The sequence below is a fragment of the Oreochromis aureus genome, linkage group 22 (assembly GCF_013358895.1).
Source record: "Oreochromis aureus strain Israel breed Guangdong linkage group 22, ZZ_aureus, whole genome shotgun sequence".
In the NCBI taxonomy this organism is placed as follows: Eukaryota; Metazoa; Chordata; class Actinopteri; order Cichliformes; family Cichlidae; genus Oreochromis; species Oreochromis aureus.
The window spans coordinates 35,695,178-35,712,853 of NC_052962.1; the positions used below are offsets into that span (position 1 = coordinate 35,695,178).

The following is a 17,676-nucleotide window of genomic DNA, read 5'->3' on the forward strand; positions in this document are numbered from 1 at the left end:
CCATAAAGAATAACTAAATCCTTCAGGACAATGTCACATCAGTGCACTGAACTCACTATGTTATCAATCTAATAGAGCTTCCACATGTTCTCACTTTAATTTCCCCCGCATGAATGAATTTATGCAGCACTAATTCGAATGTTTGGGGGAAAACCAAACGCATTTTACTCGCAGTACTCGAGCTGACTTACCTTTGTTTGAATGACGACATACTCACAAATCTTGTACCCAGTCTTTGGTGAATTAGATGTGTCCTTCCAGAGATTTATAATTGCAAAACTGGTTCACCTTGTACGCGCTGACTCCACAGACAAGGTACAAAAATATATCAAGCTACGTCAACAGCGGTAGGTCTTCAGGGTTTCTACTCCATGGCAGTATTTCATACGGGTCCACATTTCCAATGCACGCTATTTTCTGCAAGTACCGTCTCTTTGCATCCAGGTGCAATATGGCTCTGTACCATCCTTTTTCTTTTAAACTGCTTTTAAGCATGTTTCTAGCAACCGTCCTTCCAACACAGTGTGTTTGTTGTGATTCGTGTCCCAGAAAGATGGCCCCGCCATCCCACAATACATTGCGGCGTGACGTTAACTCCAAAGCCTTATAACTGTAGCTGTTGTGTGAAACTCTTCAGATCAAATTTAGAATAGGACTGCACAGGATGTGTTGATCTCTGGGATTGGTAAAGGTAATTTTGGAATAAAGTGATACTTGGATACTTGGAAACATCTCAGCTTGATCTCTACCAGGACTAAAAGAATTGCAGAGACCAGCGTTGTGTCAACAGAGCACTTATCCACAGACTGAAAACAAATTTCAGTTGGTCTGTGAGATTACTTTAATCTCACAGCTCCTACTACATCAGCAGCTCTTTTTGGTGGCGCTGTCACTTGGTGTTCGCTCTCTCTGCGGTAGAGCTGTTCCCCGGCAGACCCCAAGCAGCTGGGGAAAGAGGGCGGCTGGGTGACGGTGAGGAGGAAGCATAGTCCTAAACAGAAGCCCCAGGTACACCACCAACCTGTTCATGTGTCTAACTGTTTTTTCCCCACTCGGCGACACACCGCCGGGGTCAAACTCTGGTAATTGGTGATTCTGTTCTCAGACATGTGAAGCTAGAGACACCGGCAACCATAGTCAATTGTCTTCCAGGGGCCAGAGCAGGCGACATTGAAGGAAATTTAAAACTGCTGGCTAAGGGTAAACGTAAATACAGTAAGATCATAATTCACGTCGGCAGTAATGACACCCGGTTACGCCAATCGGAGGTCACTAAAATCAATATTGAATCGATGTGTAACTTTGCCAAAACAATGTCGGACTCTGTAGTTTTCTCTGGTCCCTCCCAATCAGACCAGGAGTGACATGTTTAGCCGCATGTTCTCCTTAAATTGCTGGCTGTCTGAGTGGTGTCCCAGAAACGATGTGGGCTTCATAGATAGTTGGCAAACCTTCTGGAGGAAACCTGGTCTTGTTAGGAGAGACGGCATCCATCCCACTTTGGATGGAGCAGCTCTCATTTCTAGAAATATGGACAAATTTATTAAACCCCCAAAATATGACTATCCAGAGTTGGGACCAGGAAGCAGAGTTGCAGTCTTACACGCCTCTCTGCAGCTTCTCTCCTCCTGCTACCCCCAAAACCCATCTCCATTGAGACTGTGTCAGCTCCCAAAAGACAAAAAAACAAACCAAAAACCAGCAACAGACAACTTAAACATAAAAATCACAAAGAAAAAAAACAATACAGTATCCACATCTGAACCAAAGAGTAAAACAGTGAAATGTGGATTATTAAATATTAGGTCTCTCTCCTCCAAGTCTCTGTTAGTACATGACTTAATAATTGATCAACAAATCGATTTACTCTGCCTTACAGAAACCTGGTTACAGCAGGACGATTATGTTAGTTTAAATGAATCAACACCCCCGAGTCATACTAACTACTAGAAACCTCCAAGCACAGGCCGAGGGGGCGGTGTGGCAGCAATTTTTCACACTAGCCTACCTGAACGCTACTCCAACAGAGGTCGATTATCTTGTTAATAACTTTGTCTCCTCACTACGTATGACTCTGGATACTGTAGCTCCTGTCATGGTCTGGGTGTGTGGCTTTAAAATTCCGCTGAAGGTCTGGACCTCCCTGGTATCCACCCATGGGCAGGGCCTCCCTCACCTGGAGCTGATTGAGGCAATTAGATTGGAGATTTAAGCTGTTTGCTGACAGTGCTTCCTTTCCAGTTTGTCAACAACCCTATGTTGGTAACCAGGCCTCATGCGTCATGTCTGTGATTCTCAAGTACAGCTGACACACACCACCAAACCCACCCGGACCGCACCACCTCTCCTTCAATGCTTCCATCTCCCACCTGCACAGTAAGATGAAGATTTTCATAGCTTCCACCCTCTCCAGAACTCCTCATTGGCTACCGCTTTAACACTGCTCTCCTCTCTTCCAGTGCGTACCTAATCACCAGCCAGCTGCTGTTGCTTTCTTGGACCTATCCCCTGCTTTATCCCTCTCTCCTGGCCAAGACCCCCATGCCCCATGTGTCAAGCCTGAAGTCAAGTGCCATTGTAGACATCATCCTTGTGATAGTTAATAAAACTTTGTTAAACCCTTTCCTCAGCCTCCGCTTTGGGTTCTCTGGACGTGGGTTTGATTTTGGTACTCAGCCTCCGGCCGTTCTGTAACAGCTCCTGTGAAATATAAGGCCTCAAATCAGAAGTACTTGACTCTGGTATAATTCTCAAACACGTAGCCTAAAGCAGATAACTCGTAAGCTGGAGAGGAAATGGCGTGTCACAAATTTGGAAGATCATGATTTAGCCTGGAGAAATAGTTTGTTGCTTTATAAGAAAGCCCTCCGCAAAGCCAGAGCATCTTACTATTCATCACTGATTGAAGAAAATAAGAACAACCCCAGGTTTCTCTTCAGCACTGTAGCCAGGCTGACAAACAGTCAGAGCTCTACTGAGCCAACAATCCCTTTAACGTTAACTAGTAATGACTTCATGAACTTCTTCACAAATAAAAATTTTAACCATTAGAGAAAAAATTACTCAGAATCATCTCACAGATGTAATATTATCTACAGCTACTTTCAGTACCATAGATATTCATTTAGAGCCTTTTTTTTTCGCAATTGATCTGAGTTAACTTCAATAATTACTTCCTCCAAACCATCAACGTGTCTTTTAGACCCCATTCCTACAAAACTGCTCAAAGAAGTCCTGCCATTAATTAATTCTTCAATCTTAAATATGATCAACCTATCTCTAATAATCGGCTATGTACCACAGGCCTTCAAGCTGGCTGTAGTTAAACCTTTACTTAAAAAAAAAAAAAACATCTTTAGACCAACAGTCTTAGCTATTTATAGGCCAATCTCTAACCTTCCTTTCATATAAAATATATATTGATATTTGATTATTTTTGCTTATATAAGTTCTTCTTCTATCCTGGAGTTTCTGCATTGCTGTCACAGTTATGAGTGCAGGACTCACTCTGAATGAAAAATCAAAAGGTGGTTTATTTACACAGGTGTCACCAGGTGAGATATATACATATATACAGTGCCGGGGAGAGAAAACGGGGTCATGGGCAGCCAGGGGAAGGTCCGAGGGAGGGAAGGTCCAAACTCACACTTATCCACTCAGGGTCCATAGGGAAAGAAAAAGGCCCAAAGTCCAGGGAATCTATACACAAATAGAGAATGATGTTAGTGAGGAGCACTAGGAGAACACAAGGAAATCACAAGGCGAGCTGGATTACAATGACGGAAGTAGCACAATGATCCAGCGCGGAATCAGACCTTAAGTAGTGTGGGAGCAGTCAATGATGATGGATGGCAAGTGAGTAATTATCCGTGACAGGTGAGAAGGCTGCACAGGTGAACATTGAGTTGGGGACAAGAGTCTGTCTCGCCCTAGCAGCACCTGTCCCTCTCCTCCTTTTCAGTTCACCTCAACATAAGCTCCTCATATTCTGTGATATGATTTACTCTGAGGTGTTTGAAAGGTTAGTAGTGTTGCCACATCACCTCACTGTCTTGCCACATGTATCGCAAACCACGTCTTGGCTGTTTGTGGAGGTAAAATACGTCCACACATGACTCTGTTTACGCTGAGCAATCATTGTGAGTGCGCACGCACTGCGACACATGACTATGAAAGTCGGAAGAGGAAGTAGTTTCTTGCAAGTTAGACATCCAAATGATATAGTTTCTTTTTCCTGTTAATGATAAACTATCAATTTTCCCCAAATTACTAAAATATCAATATTTTAATATGTGAATCTATTCGAGAACATAAATAACTGGTATCAGAGGAATGGATATTTCAATATTGATCCGCACACCACTAGTGAAAATTGCACAGTCTGACCTTTCTTTCAGAACGTTTCTGGGAGGTCTGCTCCTGGAAAGTCTTGAATGTTTTCCACTCAGAAACACAACTTCTGATATTTTACTTGTTAGATTATGTTAACAAACACCGCAATGGTCCAGATCATCAGACAACCCAAACTTCTGTGTTTATTGAGCTGCTCACACTTGCTGGTGATACAAAATGCATTTGAATAAAAGCATTTGGCAGCTACTTACTTTCTCAATTCCTTTAGAAGCAGTAATTGTATACATAATGTTCAACAAACTGATGCATTTTGGTTTAATTTGTGTTAAGAAATAATGACAAAATGTCACTGTTTGCTTACAGTATTTTTCAGGCTATAAGGCGCACTTAAAATCCTTTAATTTTCTCAAAAATCGACAGTGCGCCTTATAATCCGGTGCACCTTATGTATGAATTCTGGTTGTGCTTATTTACACGGCGCTCAAAAATGTTTTACTACGACTTTGTTAAGCTATGAAGCCGCATTGCTTGATGGATTGTCGGAGCAATATGGCTACTGTAGTTAGGAGCCATGTGGAGTAATCTGGTTCCAAACTCCGTCAAACGAACACTGCGGCATCAGTGAGAGTTTAAACTGTCTAGATTCTTTCATCTTCAATAAAATGGTCAAAATTGCTGCTTTACCCGGTGTAAGAATTAATTTTAACATCCAGGCCTCCATGAAAACAAGATTTATCAAATTTAACGGAGTTAGAAGTTAGCAGGAAGTTAGCAGGAAGTTAGCTCACCAGTTTCCACCTAAACATGATATAGCATGTTCTGACTGAGAGATGTCTGAAAAATTCAAACGTACAGCTCTGCTATCACTTCCAACATAAATGAAGACAGAAAACTAAACAGCAGTGACGTTTGTAGGGTTACTGAAGTTGGGCTAGCTGGTATATAATGATGTGCTATGTGATCACTAGCAACACAGCTATGTTAGCATAACATAAACACAGTGAAGCTGGAGGATGAATGCTAACTTTTTTCCACTCGATAAAAGTTAACACGAGGATTCCTGAAGGTTAGGGACAAATACAATTGCATGGCAGGATGCTGTAAATGGACCAAACTTCAGAACAACTGAGATAATCCATCCACAATATGAGGTTAGTCATTAATATACTGCAACAACATGGGAATAGAGCAGCTGTGAGAGAATTCAACATTAATGAGTCAATGGTACAGAAGTGGAGGAAGCAAGAAGAATGAGGTGAGTAAAGTTTGACTTATCTGACTGTTTTGTTTCGCTTAATGCGCCTTATAATCCGGTGCACCTTATGGTCCAAAAAATAGGGTAATTCAATATCTAATTTAAGACCAGTTTATTTTTTATGTACTGATACATGAAAATTTGCAACTACAAGACATAATACTTTTTTTGTTGTGACTGTCTGTGCATGAAGTGTGTTGGACAAACAGTGAATTATTTTGTTGAGTTTGTTTGTTTCAGAGTCAGAGAGCCGTGTCTCTCTACAGTCAGAGGTTTTTGTACGGCGCCTCAATGAGTTTGTATCACAGTGGTACACGTTTGGTGGAGGAACCAGACTGGATGTTGGAAGTAAGTTAAAAATAAAGCTGATTTATTCATTTTTTTCTTTTAATTTTTATTCCTTAATTGAAAATGTTCAATGTTAATGTTTAGCTTTCTTATTAATACTTTTGCTCCTAAACACAAAGTCATATTTGGAAATGTATATGTGAAAGGTTATTACAGTGAATAATTGAGAGTGGGGTAGTTCACAGTATGAATGATTATTTCTAGTTTCCATGTAAAGTTTTATTTTGAGGGCTTGTAGGTTTAGTTCAGTCACACAGTCAGAGAGCCGTGTCTCTCTACAGTCAGAGGTTTTTGTACGGCGGCTCAATGAGTTTGTATCACTGTGGTGGACTTTTGGTGGAGGAACCAGACTGGAATTTGGAAGTAAGTTAATTAAACTGCTTTTATTATGAAATTTGATAAAGATGGATCTGAAAATTAGTCTTAGAGAGCTTGAAAGATTAATTTTAAATTTTTTATGACAATTTTAATATTTGTTATTCTGCTGTTATATGATGGAAGATCACTCAGAGCAGATGGTTTTTTTGTCTACATTTCTGTCACAGAGAAAGGAAATTTTTATCTGGAACCAATATTAAACTTAATTATCCATCGATTAGTTTCTAAACTTTCCAAATAATAACTCTTATTTGAAAAGGGGATTAGAACATGTGTAAAATCCAAAGTGTTCTTGTGTCTGATGAGCTTTTGAATCCAAAACGCTTAATGATTGATATCTAATCGTCTATGATTCAGACTTTACATGATTTTAAAGAAAAACTTGTTTCCACATCTGCTTCTTTTATTTCCAGTGTAGTTTGAACATATTTCAGGTCAAACTGTGTGATGATTCTCTCTGTGCTGATATGCATGAGAGGTTTCTTAAAGGGAAGTGAAACAATGTGTGAGTTACTGACTGGTGGAGCAGAAAAAACACCTGACAGAAACTTCTTAAAGGAGACAAACAACTTGTGGTTCCTGTCCTCTAATCTGATTGGTGTTTCCTAGATGACACCCGTCCCACCCTGACAGTGTTGTCCCCCTCCGTTAAGGAGCTGGAGAATGGGAAGGCCACATTAACATGTCTGGCCAACAAGGGCTTCCCCTCAGACTGGACTCTGTCCTGGAAGGTGGATGGAAGAAGCAGCAGTGACGGGGAGGAGAGCAGGAGCCCTGGTGTGCTGCAGAGTGACGGCCTGTATAGTTGGAGCAGCACCCTGAAGCTCTCTACATACCAGTGGATGAAGGTGGGCTCTGTGACCTGTGAGGCCACCCAGGGCTCCCAGACTCTGGTCTCAGAGATACTGAGCAGAGATCAGTGTTCACATTTGTGACCTGACTCACTGAGACTCTGCTGCTGCCCTCAGTCTGTTCTCTCTCTGTCTCTGTTTCACTCTGATTTCAAATGTCATGTTTTACTGCTTGTAGTATTGCTAATGATTTAAAAAAATAACAATAAAAAAAAATCTTCAAATGGTGATTTTCATATGTTTCAATTTAACTGTTGTTCTGTCTGATAACCATCCTGAGGTTTCAGTAAGGATGTTTCCACAGATCAGCACATCTGTCTCTGACACACATTTATGACACTCACATGTGCTGCATCACTTCACATTAAATTCTTGTTAATTCAGTTACTTATAAAAAGTGACAAATAACAGAAAACAATGAATTGCATCCACCAGCTTTACCCAGGTATGGGTAGTTTCTTTGTTGTAGTTTCCATCATGTATGACTGTGATGGTTTCCTCTGTTGGGTTTAACAGAAACAGTAAACGATCATGACGCGTTTCTGTAACCTGTATTTGACTAATGATGACACACTTCTCAGTTTTCTTCAGTCAAATCAAGACTTTAGAAAAGATGAAACTAAACAGGAGACCTAAACAGACTCTCACTAACTCACAGAGTCACCAGTGAGTGGCTCTGAAAGGCCTGGACAGCCACTGATCAACACTGGCCTCTTAACAGCTGTGAGCAGAGAGGCAGGACACATATGCAAACACACAGAGTCAGTCAGCTGCAGCTGTTTACAGCTCAGTGCTGAGAGCATTAAAATATATATTTACATTATTTACAATTTGATGTTTTGATTAGAATAACCAATGAGCTCAAGGATTTAGATAAGAGATAAAGATAAAGTGGACTAATTCATCTAATTGTATTTTTATGTGATTGACCTTTGACCTTTGAGTTTATACATTTATTTTAAACAATGTCAAACCTGAAGTCAGTGTTTGTGTTTTTATCTTTAGTACTGAAACCTTCTGTTGCCATGGTTCAGCAGTGATGCCTGTCTGTTGCCATAGTTACTGAGCTCAGAGTGGAAATGAAAGATCAGCAGAGTTGAAACTTCTTCTACTGAAATCCACAGCTGGCAGTCCTTCTCTGAGCAGTGGTTGGAGCTGCAGCAGGTGAAGGTCATGCTCGTGTCTGACCAACAAGGTCTTCTCCTCAGACTGGAGTCTGTCCTGGAAGATCATCGTAGCATCAATGCTAACTTCTAAAGTGTTTCTGTTTGAGTGCAGCTGTTGGTCAGTTCACTCTGACCATCTACTGATGGTGAGAGTGAAGTCAGTCTCACACTGATTCCCACTGAAATGATCAGAAACTCCAGACTGTTGGTTTGATACATGAGGAGATTAATATATTAATAATAAAAAAACTACTTCCACTGTAACCTCGTGTGGTCTAAGTCATCACTAAAGACTAAAGCTAACCCTAACTCTTTATCTTAACTCTAACACTTTATCAGAATCTGTGATTTTTAGCAGTCAGTGAACAAAAAGAATAAACACAAATGACAAACATCAAAATATAATCCTGAGACCACCAAACATCAGCTCACATCTATAAATCATTTATATAAAAGTTATGAACAGAATTGGTGAAAAGCTTCAGCCTATCAGGAATGAGTCTGCAGTAATGTGAGGAAAACTCTGAACAGCCCATCAACAGCCCTGATAGTTCATACTTCCAGCTTCTTCCCCACAGGACACTCCAGGAGACACAGTCAAATATCTGCAAGTCCACTGAACTGAACTGCTGGGCAAACTCTCCATTCACCCTCGAGTGTCTTCAACAGTGTAAAGAGCTGATCCTGTGATCCACAAACAGGACAAAGCACCTGTTCTTCCTCATGGATCCAAACTTTGACTAACAGGCAGTCTCTTGTTGTGAGAACCCTGCTGTAGATGTTTCTGGAGAGACTGAAGAGTGTGACCACCTTAAAAGATCCTGTGTCTGTATTTATTTGTCTTTATATTTTATTTAAGGAGAAATATGACTGATTCTAAGAAATTCTGTCATTGAAGTCAAACTTACTAATGAACAGATGTTAGTAGTTTAATTTTAATGTGTGTGTGTGTGTGTGTGTGTGTCCTCAGTGAACTGTATCAGTCTCTGCAGTATCTTCCAGCTGCAGCAGTCACTTCAGTTTCTATTCAGTCTGACTGAGGGAGGTTTTTGTACGACTGTTTTTCACTGTGTCAACACAAGCTGACTGTTGATAACATGATAACTCTGACAGTAATAAACTGCTGCATCTTCAGCCTGGACTCCACTGATGGTCAAAATGAAATCAGAGTCTGATCCACTGCCCGCAAAACGATCTGGAATCCCTGATTCTAGAGTGTCAGCAGCATAAATGAGCAGTTTAGGGGGATCTCCATCTTTCTGTTGGTACCAGGCTAACAAGCCATAAACATCCTCACTGACTTTACACTCGATGTTCACAGTTCCTCCCACAGCAGAGCTCACTGCTCCAGGCTGAGTCACTGTGATCTGTCCTCTGGACTCTGAGGATACAGAGACAAAAACATAAAGCAGCTTCATGGTTTTGTGGGCTTCATTTCAGAGGGACAGATGTTGATAGAGGAGAGGAGTTTGATTCTCTGGACTTTACCTGTGAAGCAGCAGCAGAGGAGAGTCCAGATGAGGACGCAGATCAAAGTCATGTTTTTGATGAGGAGGATTTCTGTGGCTTCTGTTGTGATGAAGGACAGCTGTCAGTCATCCAGTGTTCAACTCTCAGGACTATAAACTCTCCCAGAGCACTGGAGCATGGTGCTGCTGATGCAAAGTGACTCTCTATGGAAATGAACTGACTGACTCTGGACTACTGGAGTTCGTTATTATCAGGATATCCTAAAAACTGCCTGAAAAGTTGATTCAAAATTAAAGATGCGAACTGATAAGAATTTAGTGATTCAAATTCCATTATTGACAAATAATTGACTGATCATTACTCCTTAGATATTTCCTTCAATTGAGAAAAATATGTTAAAGTGCATTATTATTATTATTGTACAGCACTTTAGATTTTCTCCACTTTGCAAGTTCAGATTGTGTTACACTCTTACATGTTTATCTAATAGTGTGTGTGTGTGTGTGTGTGTGTGTGTGTGTGTGTGTGTGTGTGTGTGTGTCCTCAGTGAACTGCATCAGTCTCTGCAGCTCAGACTCTAGAGCAGTGTAGACGTGATGAGTCTTCTGCTCTGGATAACTGTGTTTGTCATGTAATTGATTGCACTTTTAGATTTCCCCCCTGAGGAATTGCCACCTTAACGTCATCAGGGGGTTTGTGTGCCCTAAAAACAGAAAATTAAAACAACAAAAAGTAAAATAAAATATTGCTAATCAGATTCTAACTACTAAAAACATGATATTTACCTGAGTTGGATGGCCAATTTTAAAAATATTCAAACCCAACAATAGCACTTCTCACTACTGCCAATATTACCAAAACTAAAAAGGGTAGGCCAAGTTATTAAAAAAAACAATTCACCATGTCTTTTCCTACAATTCTCAAATTAATTTGTAGAACTCAACAGATTTCGTCTTGTTTTAAGCTTATTTGTTTTGTAAGGAACTCAACTCTGTTTGCAGCTGTACAGCTCAACTCTCCTTTCTCCTCAATTCACTCTACAACATCAGTCTCCTGTTTCCCTTTCCAAAAACTCTTACAGATTTATCCATATCCAAGTTATTTGTTATGGATTTTTTTCACGTGGGCCAAGATCAGCAAATTCCTCTTTCTATTATGTAACAAAAGTAAATAATCTTTACTAAAATCACTGTGATTACATCATTGTATGAAACGAGGAAACTGTTGAGTGCAGAGATGAAAACTGGGCGGGGCTTTGTCTTGGGTCTTACTGACACAGATCCTCGAGTCGGCTCTGTGCAGCACACAGGCTCACAGTGGTGCTTGTGGGATTGAGAAAGAAACACTCTACCAGACTGAAACTGTAAGAAGAACAATGGCCTAGTCCCCCACTGACTGTACAAATATAGATGTATTTTTCAGTTGTTAATAATCTCACAAGTCAGTGTTACTCCCATCAGCCACCACGTGGACAAGTTGTTTGTTCAGATGATTTATTCCAAGTTTCCCAACAGGATTGCTCAGCATCGTCATCGTGAGAACTAATTTAAATGAAGGCAATTACATGTAGAAACATCACAGCAAAACCCGCGGTGCACCTGTGCTTTACTTGCTTTGTGTCGCTAAAAAACAAGTCTATTCTCAACATTACTTCTGCTCCACCAAGTTTCACAAAAAAGTCCTTCAATTAAAGGGAAATTAAATATATATATATATATATATATTTCTAACAAATACAATGAAGAACATTAAAATAATTCACTATCAGTTACAGTCATTATAATTTTGACAACAGAAATTAGCTGGTTACATTTGCTCTGCCCTGCCTACTGAAAAACCTGACACGGGTTATTTACATACTAACAGTGATTAGATGTTTAGCTGGGGGGAGGGTGAGTGGGTGTTCTCTGCCGAGTGCTGTGTGAGCCTGCGCACGGAAACAGGACACAGAGTTAAAGAGCGAACGAGATGTGAAACCTATCATCTCATTTGTGCCTTTTTCAGGGAAATTTACTGTAGTAACTCTTGTCGATATTCAATTTGCGGGCAATCTATTATTTTCTTTCTCAACTTCTAAAAGCTTGGCTTAAAGGGGTGTGGCCCCCTCTTGCCCCAGCGTACAGCCGGCCCTGCTCCTAAACCTGGTGGCAAGGCTTCCCAGGAGAGTTGAAGCTGTTATAGTTGCAGAGGGTGGGCTGACATCATAGTAAACCCTCTGGATTAAGAAGGGGATTTCACTCAAGGTCATATATGTGTGAAGGCAGATGAGCAATGATCACTGACAAGCCTGACAAAACACAGACACACTTTTTCATCTCCTGTAAAATAACAAGAGTCATAATATAGTCAAGTCACCATGAAGTGAAGAGTCTGTAAAACAAAGTCTGTAATCTTATTCATTCTTACACTAAATATATATTTATTTTTTGGCCAGGTACACAAACTCAGTCTTATCACTTAACTACTAAAGCAACTTTAGACATGAATATCAGCTTAAAGTTAGTGACTTATTAAAATGACAGTTTCTTTCCACATTTCAAACAATACTGTCTAGTTTTAGATGTTATTAAGCTCTTGTTTGCAATAGTTAGAGAACCTGCTGCTAATGGGACAATCCAGTAATTATGTTGGAAATACTGTTTCACTATAGCTTGTGTGTGTGTGTGTGTGTGTCTGTGTGTCCTCAGTGAACTGTATCAGTCTCTGCAGTATCTTCCAGCTGCAGCAGTCAGTTCAGTTTCTGTTCAGTCTGACTGAGGGAGGTTTTTGTACGACTGTTTTTCACTGTGTGAACACATGCTGACTGTTGATGACATGATAACTCTGACAGTAATAAACTGCTGCATCTTCAGCCTGGACTCCAGTGATGGTCAGAGTGAAGTCAGAGTTTGATCCACTGCCTGTAAAACGAGCTGGAATCCCTGATTGTCGATTGCTAGCACGATAAATGAGCAGTTTAGTAACTCCTCCATCTTTCTGTTGGTACCAGTGTAAATAGCTGGAGCCATAAACATCCTGACTGGTCCTACACTTGATGCTCACAGTTCCTCCCACAGCAGAGCTCACTGCTCCAGGCTGAGTCACTGTGATCTGTCCTCTGGACTCTGAGGATACAGAGACAAAAACATAAAGCAGCTTCATGGTTTTGTGGGCTTCATTTCAGAGGGACAGATGTTGATAGAGGAGAGGAGTTTGATTCTCTGGACTTTACCTGTGAAGCAGCAGCAGAGGAGAGTCCAGATGAGGACGCAGATCAAAGTCATGTTTTTGATGAGGAGGATTTCTGTGGCTTCTGTTGTGATGAAGGACAGCTGTCAGTCATCCAGTGTTCAACTCTCAGGACTATAAACTCTCCCAGAGCACTGGAGCATGGTGCTGCTGATGCAAAGTGCCTCTCTATGGAAATGATCTGAATGTATGAGAGAGTTGATTGATCTGATGAACCATTTGTTATCAGTTTATCACAGTTATGTTTGGGAATATTTCAAGCTTTTTCTTTTCTTTTTTTTTTTGGTTTCATTTTTTTTGGTAGGGGTATCTTAACCCAAATAATCACCTTTCTACCATAAGAAAGAACTTGAAGAAGCAGCTGCAATTATAAATGTAATTAAATTAAATTTAAAATGTGCTTTTATATTCTTTGGACAACTACAGGGAGACTTCACTTCCATGTCATAAATACTGTGTTTTTCCAGTTTGTGTTGTATCGAGTATTATGCTAACCCACAGTGAGGTAGTTTATTTTATTTAAGACATGACAGTAAAGCTTAGGAAAAATCATTGTGTGATTCTCATTATAGCTTTAACACTTATTGCTTTAACAGCAGGATGGTCTAGGGTTCATCCAGGCTGGGGACTTTCTTTGTGGAGGTTGCAGGTTCCTCCGGTGTTTCTGTGGGCTCTCTCCGGCTTCCTTCCACATCCAAAGACATGCAGATACTGTGGTTAGGTTAACTGGTGACTCTAATTTGATCAAACGTGTAAATGTGAGTATGAATGGTTGTCCATCTCGTTATCTTTCCTGGGTGTATCCTGTCTCTTTTCCAACACGTTCTCACTCCCTAAGCGTAACATTTTACGCTAGGTGACAAATCGTCAACATATTACGTTTTCAGGCACCCAACGCGTTCCTACGTGACGACATCGGAAAACTGCGGACACATGACAACCGTTTGGACTCAATCTACACATCTTCGCTTGTTCTCTTAAAATCGCTTGGGAAAACACTATTTCACGTCATTAAAGTGTTGGTTAAGGTTAGGGATAAGGTTATGGTTAGGCTTCGGGATAAGGTTAGGTTTAGGGCTGCAATACAGGGCTGGAACCCGCCGCGTACCATAACAACGTGGAAGGTCACCTTTCGCGTTCCTGAGGAACGCCGCGGGACGTGACAAAACGTCGGGATGTTACGCCTCGGGAGTGAGAACTGGCTCCTCTTTTCCCAATCAGGGCTGAGAGAGGCTCCAGTGTCCTCTTCACTTAGTCCTGAATCTGCATGGACCCACATTCTCCTGGTCCTAAATAATTCTGATATTTTAATGGAACAGAGCAGAACTTAACTAAACTTGGTGCAACAGGGAGAATGTCAGGATAAGACACATTACTTGACTCATGAAGTCAACTTTTGCATGAACTGAAACGTGAGAAAACTGATAATTAAAAGTCAAAGGCATTTTGAAGCAGCTCAAACTATAAACATTAATGTGATTCAGAGCACTGATAGAAATCTCTATATCATAATTGTGTCATAATCCATCAATATTTCAAAGTGTATGCTCTCCTGCTCCCTTTAGGTCACTGCAATCCACTTTTTCAAAAAACTCATTAGTTGCTGGGTGTTTTCAAATTAAAAGCCTTCTAGCATCTCACTGGTCAGAAACACTTTATTTCTAGAGGTTTTCCTTGTGAAACAGTTGTAGGAACTAAAAAATATTCAGTTCAGTCCAATTCAATCTTATTTATGTAACATCAACTCACAACAGTCAGTACTTTAAAGTTAATTAATTTTTTTTTTTTTTTTTTTTTTTTTTTACATGAATACAGAACAATGCCAAAAATCAGAGAGCCCCCTATGACCAAGTATTTTTCAGGATGATTTTTGATGATGATACTAATAGCATGAGAAGTGAAATCATTTAAAATTCAAAATATTTCCTGCATTTCCAACGTCAGCTGTAAAAGTAATTCTGTGAATATGTTCATCCTTATCAATCATAACTATTCAAACACAGTAAAGTCCTCAGTTTTAAATCACTACATTATTTTTCACAAGCAATGGTGATTGCAGAGTTCACACTAAATATTTGAACATATTATTCTAAATGAAGAATGAAAGCCTCAATGTGCTCATTTTAGTGACATTTTTTATGACTTGTTATTTATTCCATTCCTAAATGTGACACTGCAGATACTAAAGGTATGGATGGAAGTTTTTATGCTACTTTATTCTTAAAGCAGAAATATTTCAGCAATATAATTTTGTTTGTGTGTGTGTGTGTGTGTGTGTGTGTGTGTGTGTGTGTCCTCAGTGAACTGTATCAGTCTCTGCAGTATCTTCCAGCTGCAGCAGTCAGTTCAGTTTCTGTTCAGTCTGACTGAGGGAGGTTTTTGTACGACTGTTTTTCATTGTGTGAACGAATACTGACTGTTAGCATAGAATTCACCCAGACAGTAATAAACTGCTGCATCTTCAGCCTGGACTCCACTGATGGTCAGAGTGAAGTCAGAGTTTGATCCACTGCCTGTAAAACGAGCTGGAATCCCTGATGCTCGAGTGCTAGCATACTTAATGAGTAGTTTAGGAACTCCTCCATCTTTTTGTTGGTACCAGGCTAAATAGTTTCCACCATTTACCCTCTGACTGGTCCTACACTTGATGCTCACAGATCCTCCCACAGCAGAGCTCACTGCTCCAGGCTGAGTCACTGTGATCTGTCCTCTGGACTCTGAGGATACAGAGACAAAAACATAAAGCAGCTTCATGGTTTTGTGGGCTTCATTTCAGAGGGACAGATGTTGATAGAGGAGAGGAGTTTGATTCTCTGGACTTTACCTGTGAAGCAGCAGCAGAGGAGAGTCCAGATGAGGACGCAGATCAAAGTCATGTTTTTGATGAGGAGGATTTCTGTGGCTTCTGTTGTGATGAAGGACAGCTGTCAGTCATCCAGTGTTCAACTCTCAGGACTATAAACTCTCCCAGAGCACTGGAGCATGGTGCTGCTGATGCAAAGTGCCTCTCTATGGAAATCATCTGACTCACTGTCACATTTTATGATGATGTTTTTCTTTGTATTTCATGTTTATGATTTTGTGCATGAGAAACACAAATATTAAGTTCATGCCAAATTGTTGATCTCTAAGATTTCTGATGTTGATTATCTCTTCATCTGTATATTAGTTTATTTTATATTAGGTGGAGGTAATTATGGTGAAAAAAGCTGAGGTACAAACTTAATGTCCAACCATTTTCTCGTATTCTGTAACAACTCTCAATCTTGATATTGTTGGTCAGATAAAAATGTTAGGGACATAATAGCATATAGATCTGTCTCTCCTGTTGCTGTTTTCCATTTTTTTCTGTTATGTTATTTTTGCAAATTTGTTAATTTTATTCTTATCAGACAGTAAACATTCATTCTATAAATAGATTCTGATTCCATTGGTCAGCTCTCTGACAGCACTTCCATTCTGCACATCTCTCGATCCTTCCTCAGGTTTGTTTGTACAGCAGGATGCTCTTCCTTAATGTAGCAATAATATGAAGGACAGCTGTCTTCAGCATAACATACTGTTTCCCTCTCAGTGATTCCTGATTGATTAAATATTTCATGGCATCTTGTAGAAGAACATAAATTTGATTTCCACCAGTGAAAAAGGTGAAACGCTATAAACAGAGAAAACATTTTAGACACATTTCTAACAAAGATGATTTTAATTGCATGTCTTTTAGAACTGAAGAAGCTTCTTAGATGAGAGGTGAAACATATTCAAGAAACTCAAAGCAGTCCAGTTTCTTTCTTTTCAAGCTCCTTACACTACCATGATCTGGATGACTGAAGATCTGCAGATGAATGATCTGACTCACACAGAGACTTGGATCAATGTGATGATTTCTATCATTGGATCAATCACTTCATGATAATATTGACTAACAGTGTCCAATTAGACGTATTTGGTTTGAAATTCTCCCTTTCTGAATGTCTGTTTTTTAAACTTTTTAAATTTCCTACAACATTATTGTTGCAATACCGTTTTAAAGCTCTTTAAAGACGTTTTCCACAACAAGAACATTTTCCACTTTATAGTTTTATAAAATGACAGAGAAAACAGAAGAAAATTATTTTCAACAAACTGGATAAAATCAATATTGTATCATTATTAAATCACCACTTTGCAATTTGCTTGACAGCCAAGTAAAAGTTTATATTATATTTAATATTATATTTATATTAAACACGGTCATTATTAAGCACCTCGAAAAACCCAACGCTTTTCTTTCCAAGCTCCTTAGACTACGATGACCCATGGGGCTAGGTTGCACAATGAGCTCACCCGAAACTCTGGCTGATTGTGACCCACACCCAGTTTCACACCTTGGCTCATGTGATTAGGTAGAGGATCGTCAGGGGGTCCTTTTGTCCCTCTTTGGGGGGATACTCCCACGGGGTTTTTAATCTGGGACTCTCCACCTTTTGACCCTAGAACTGAAGAAGCTTCTCGGATGAGAGGTGAAACGTCTTCAAGCAACCTAAAGAAGTCCAGAGGCTTTTCTTTCCAAGCTCCTTAGACTTGTGAGACGTCATCAAAAGTGTAAATATTACAGCAGATGTTACTGTATCAAAGTTACTGAGGCTGA

General features: G+C 40.0%; 4 gene segments (V, D, J or C); 2 read left to right on the forward strand and 2 right to left on the reverse strand.

Moving 5' to 3' along the window:
- Window positions 1-4,924: 4,924 nt before the first annotated feature.
- LOC116336012 lies at window positions 4,925-7,397 on the forward strand. The segment is given in 3 exon segments: window positions 4,925-4,974; window positions 6,174-6,319; window positions 6,944-7,397. Coding segments are annotated over 3 exon segments (522 nt in total).
- Window positions 5,904-17,676, forward strand: part of LOC120435641 — a 33,345-nt gene continuing 21,572 nt past the window's right edge. Inside the window, exon 1 of the C gene segment in view lies at window positions 5,904-5,956.
- On the reverse strand, window positions 9,401-9,894 carry LOC116336013. The segment is given in 2 exon segments: window positions 9,401-9,732; window positions 9,840-9,894. Coding segments are annotated over 2 exon segments (369 nt in total).
- On the reverse strand, window positions 12,281-13,084 carry LOC116336014. The segment is given in 2 exon segments: window positions 12,281-12,925; window positions 13,033-13,084. Coding segments are annotated over 2 exon segments (375 nt in total).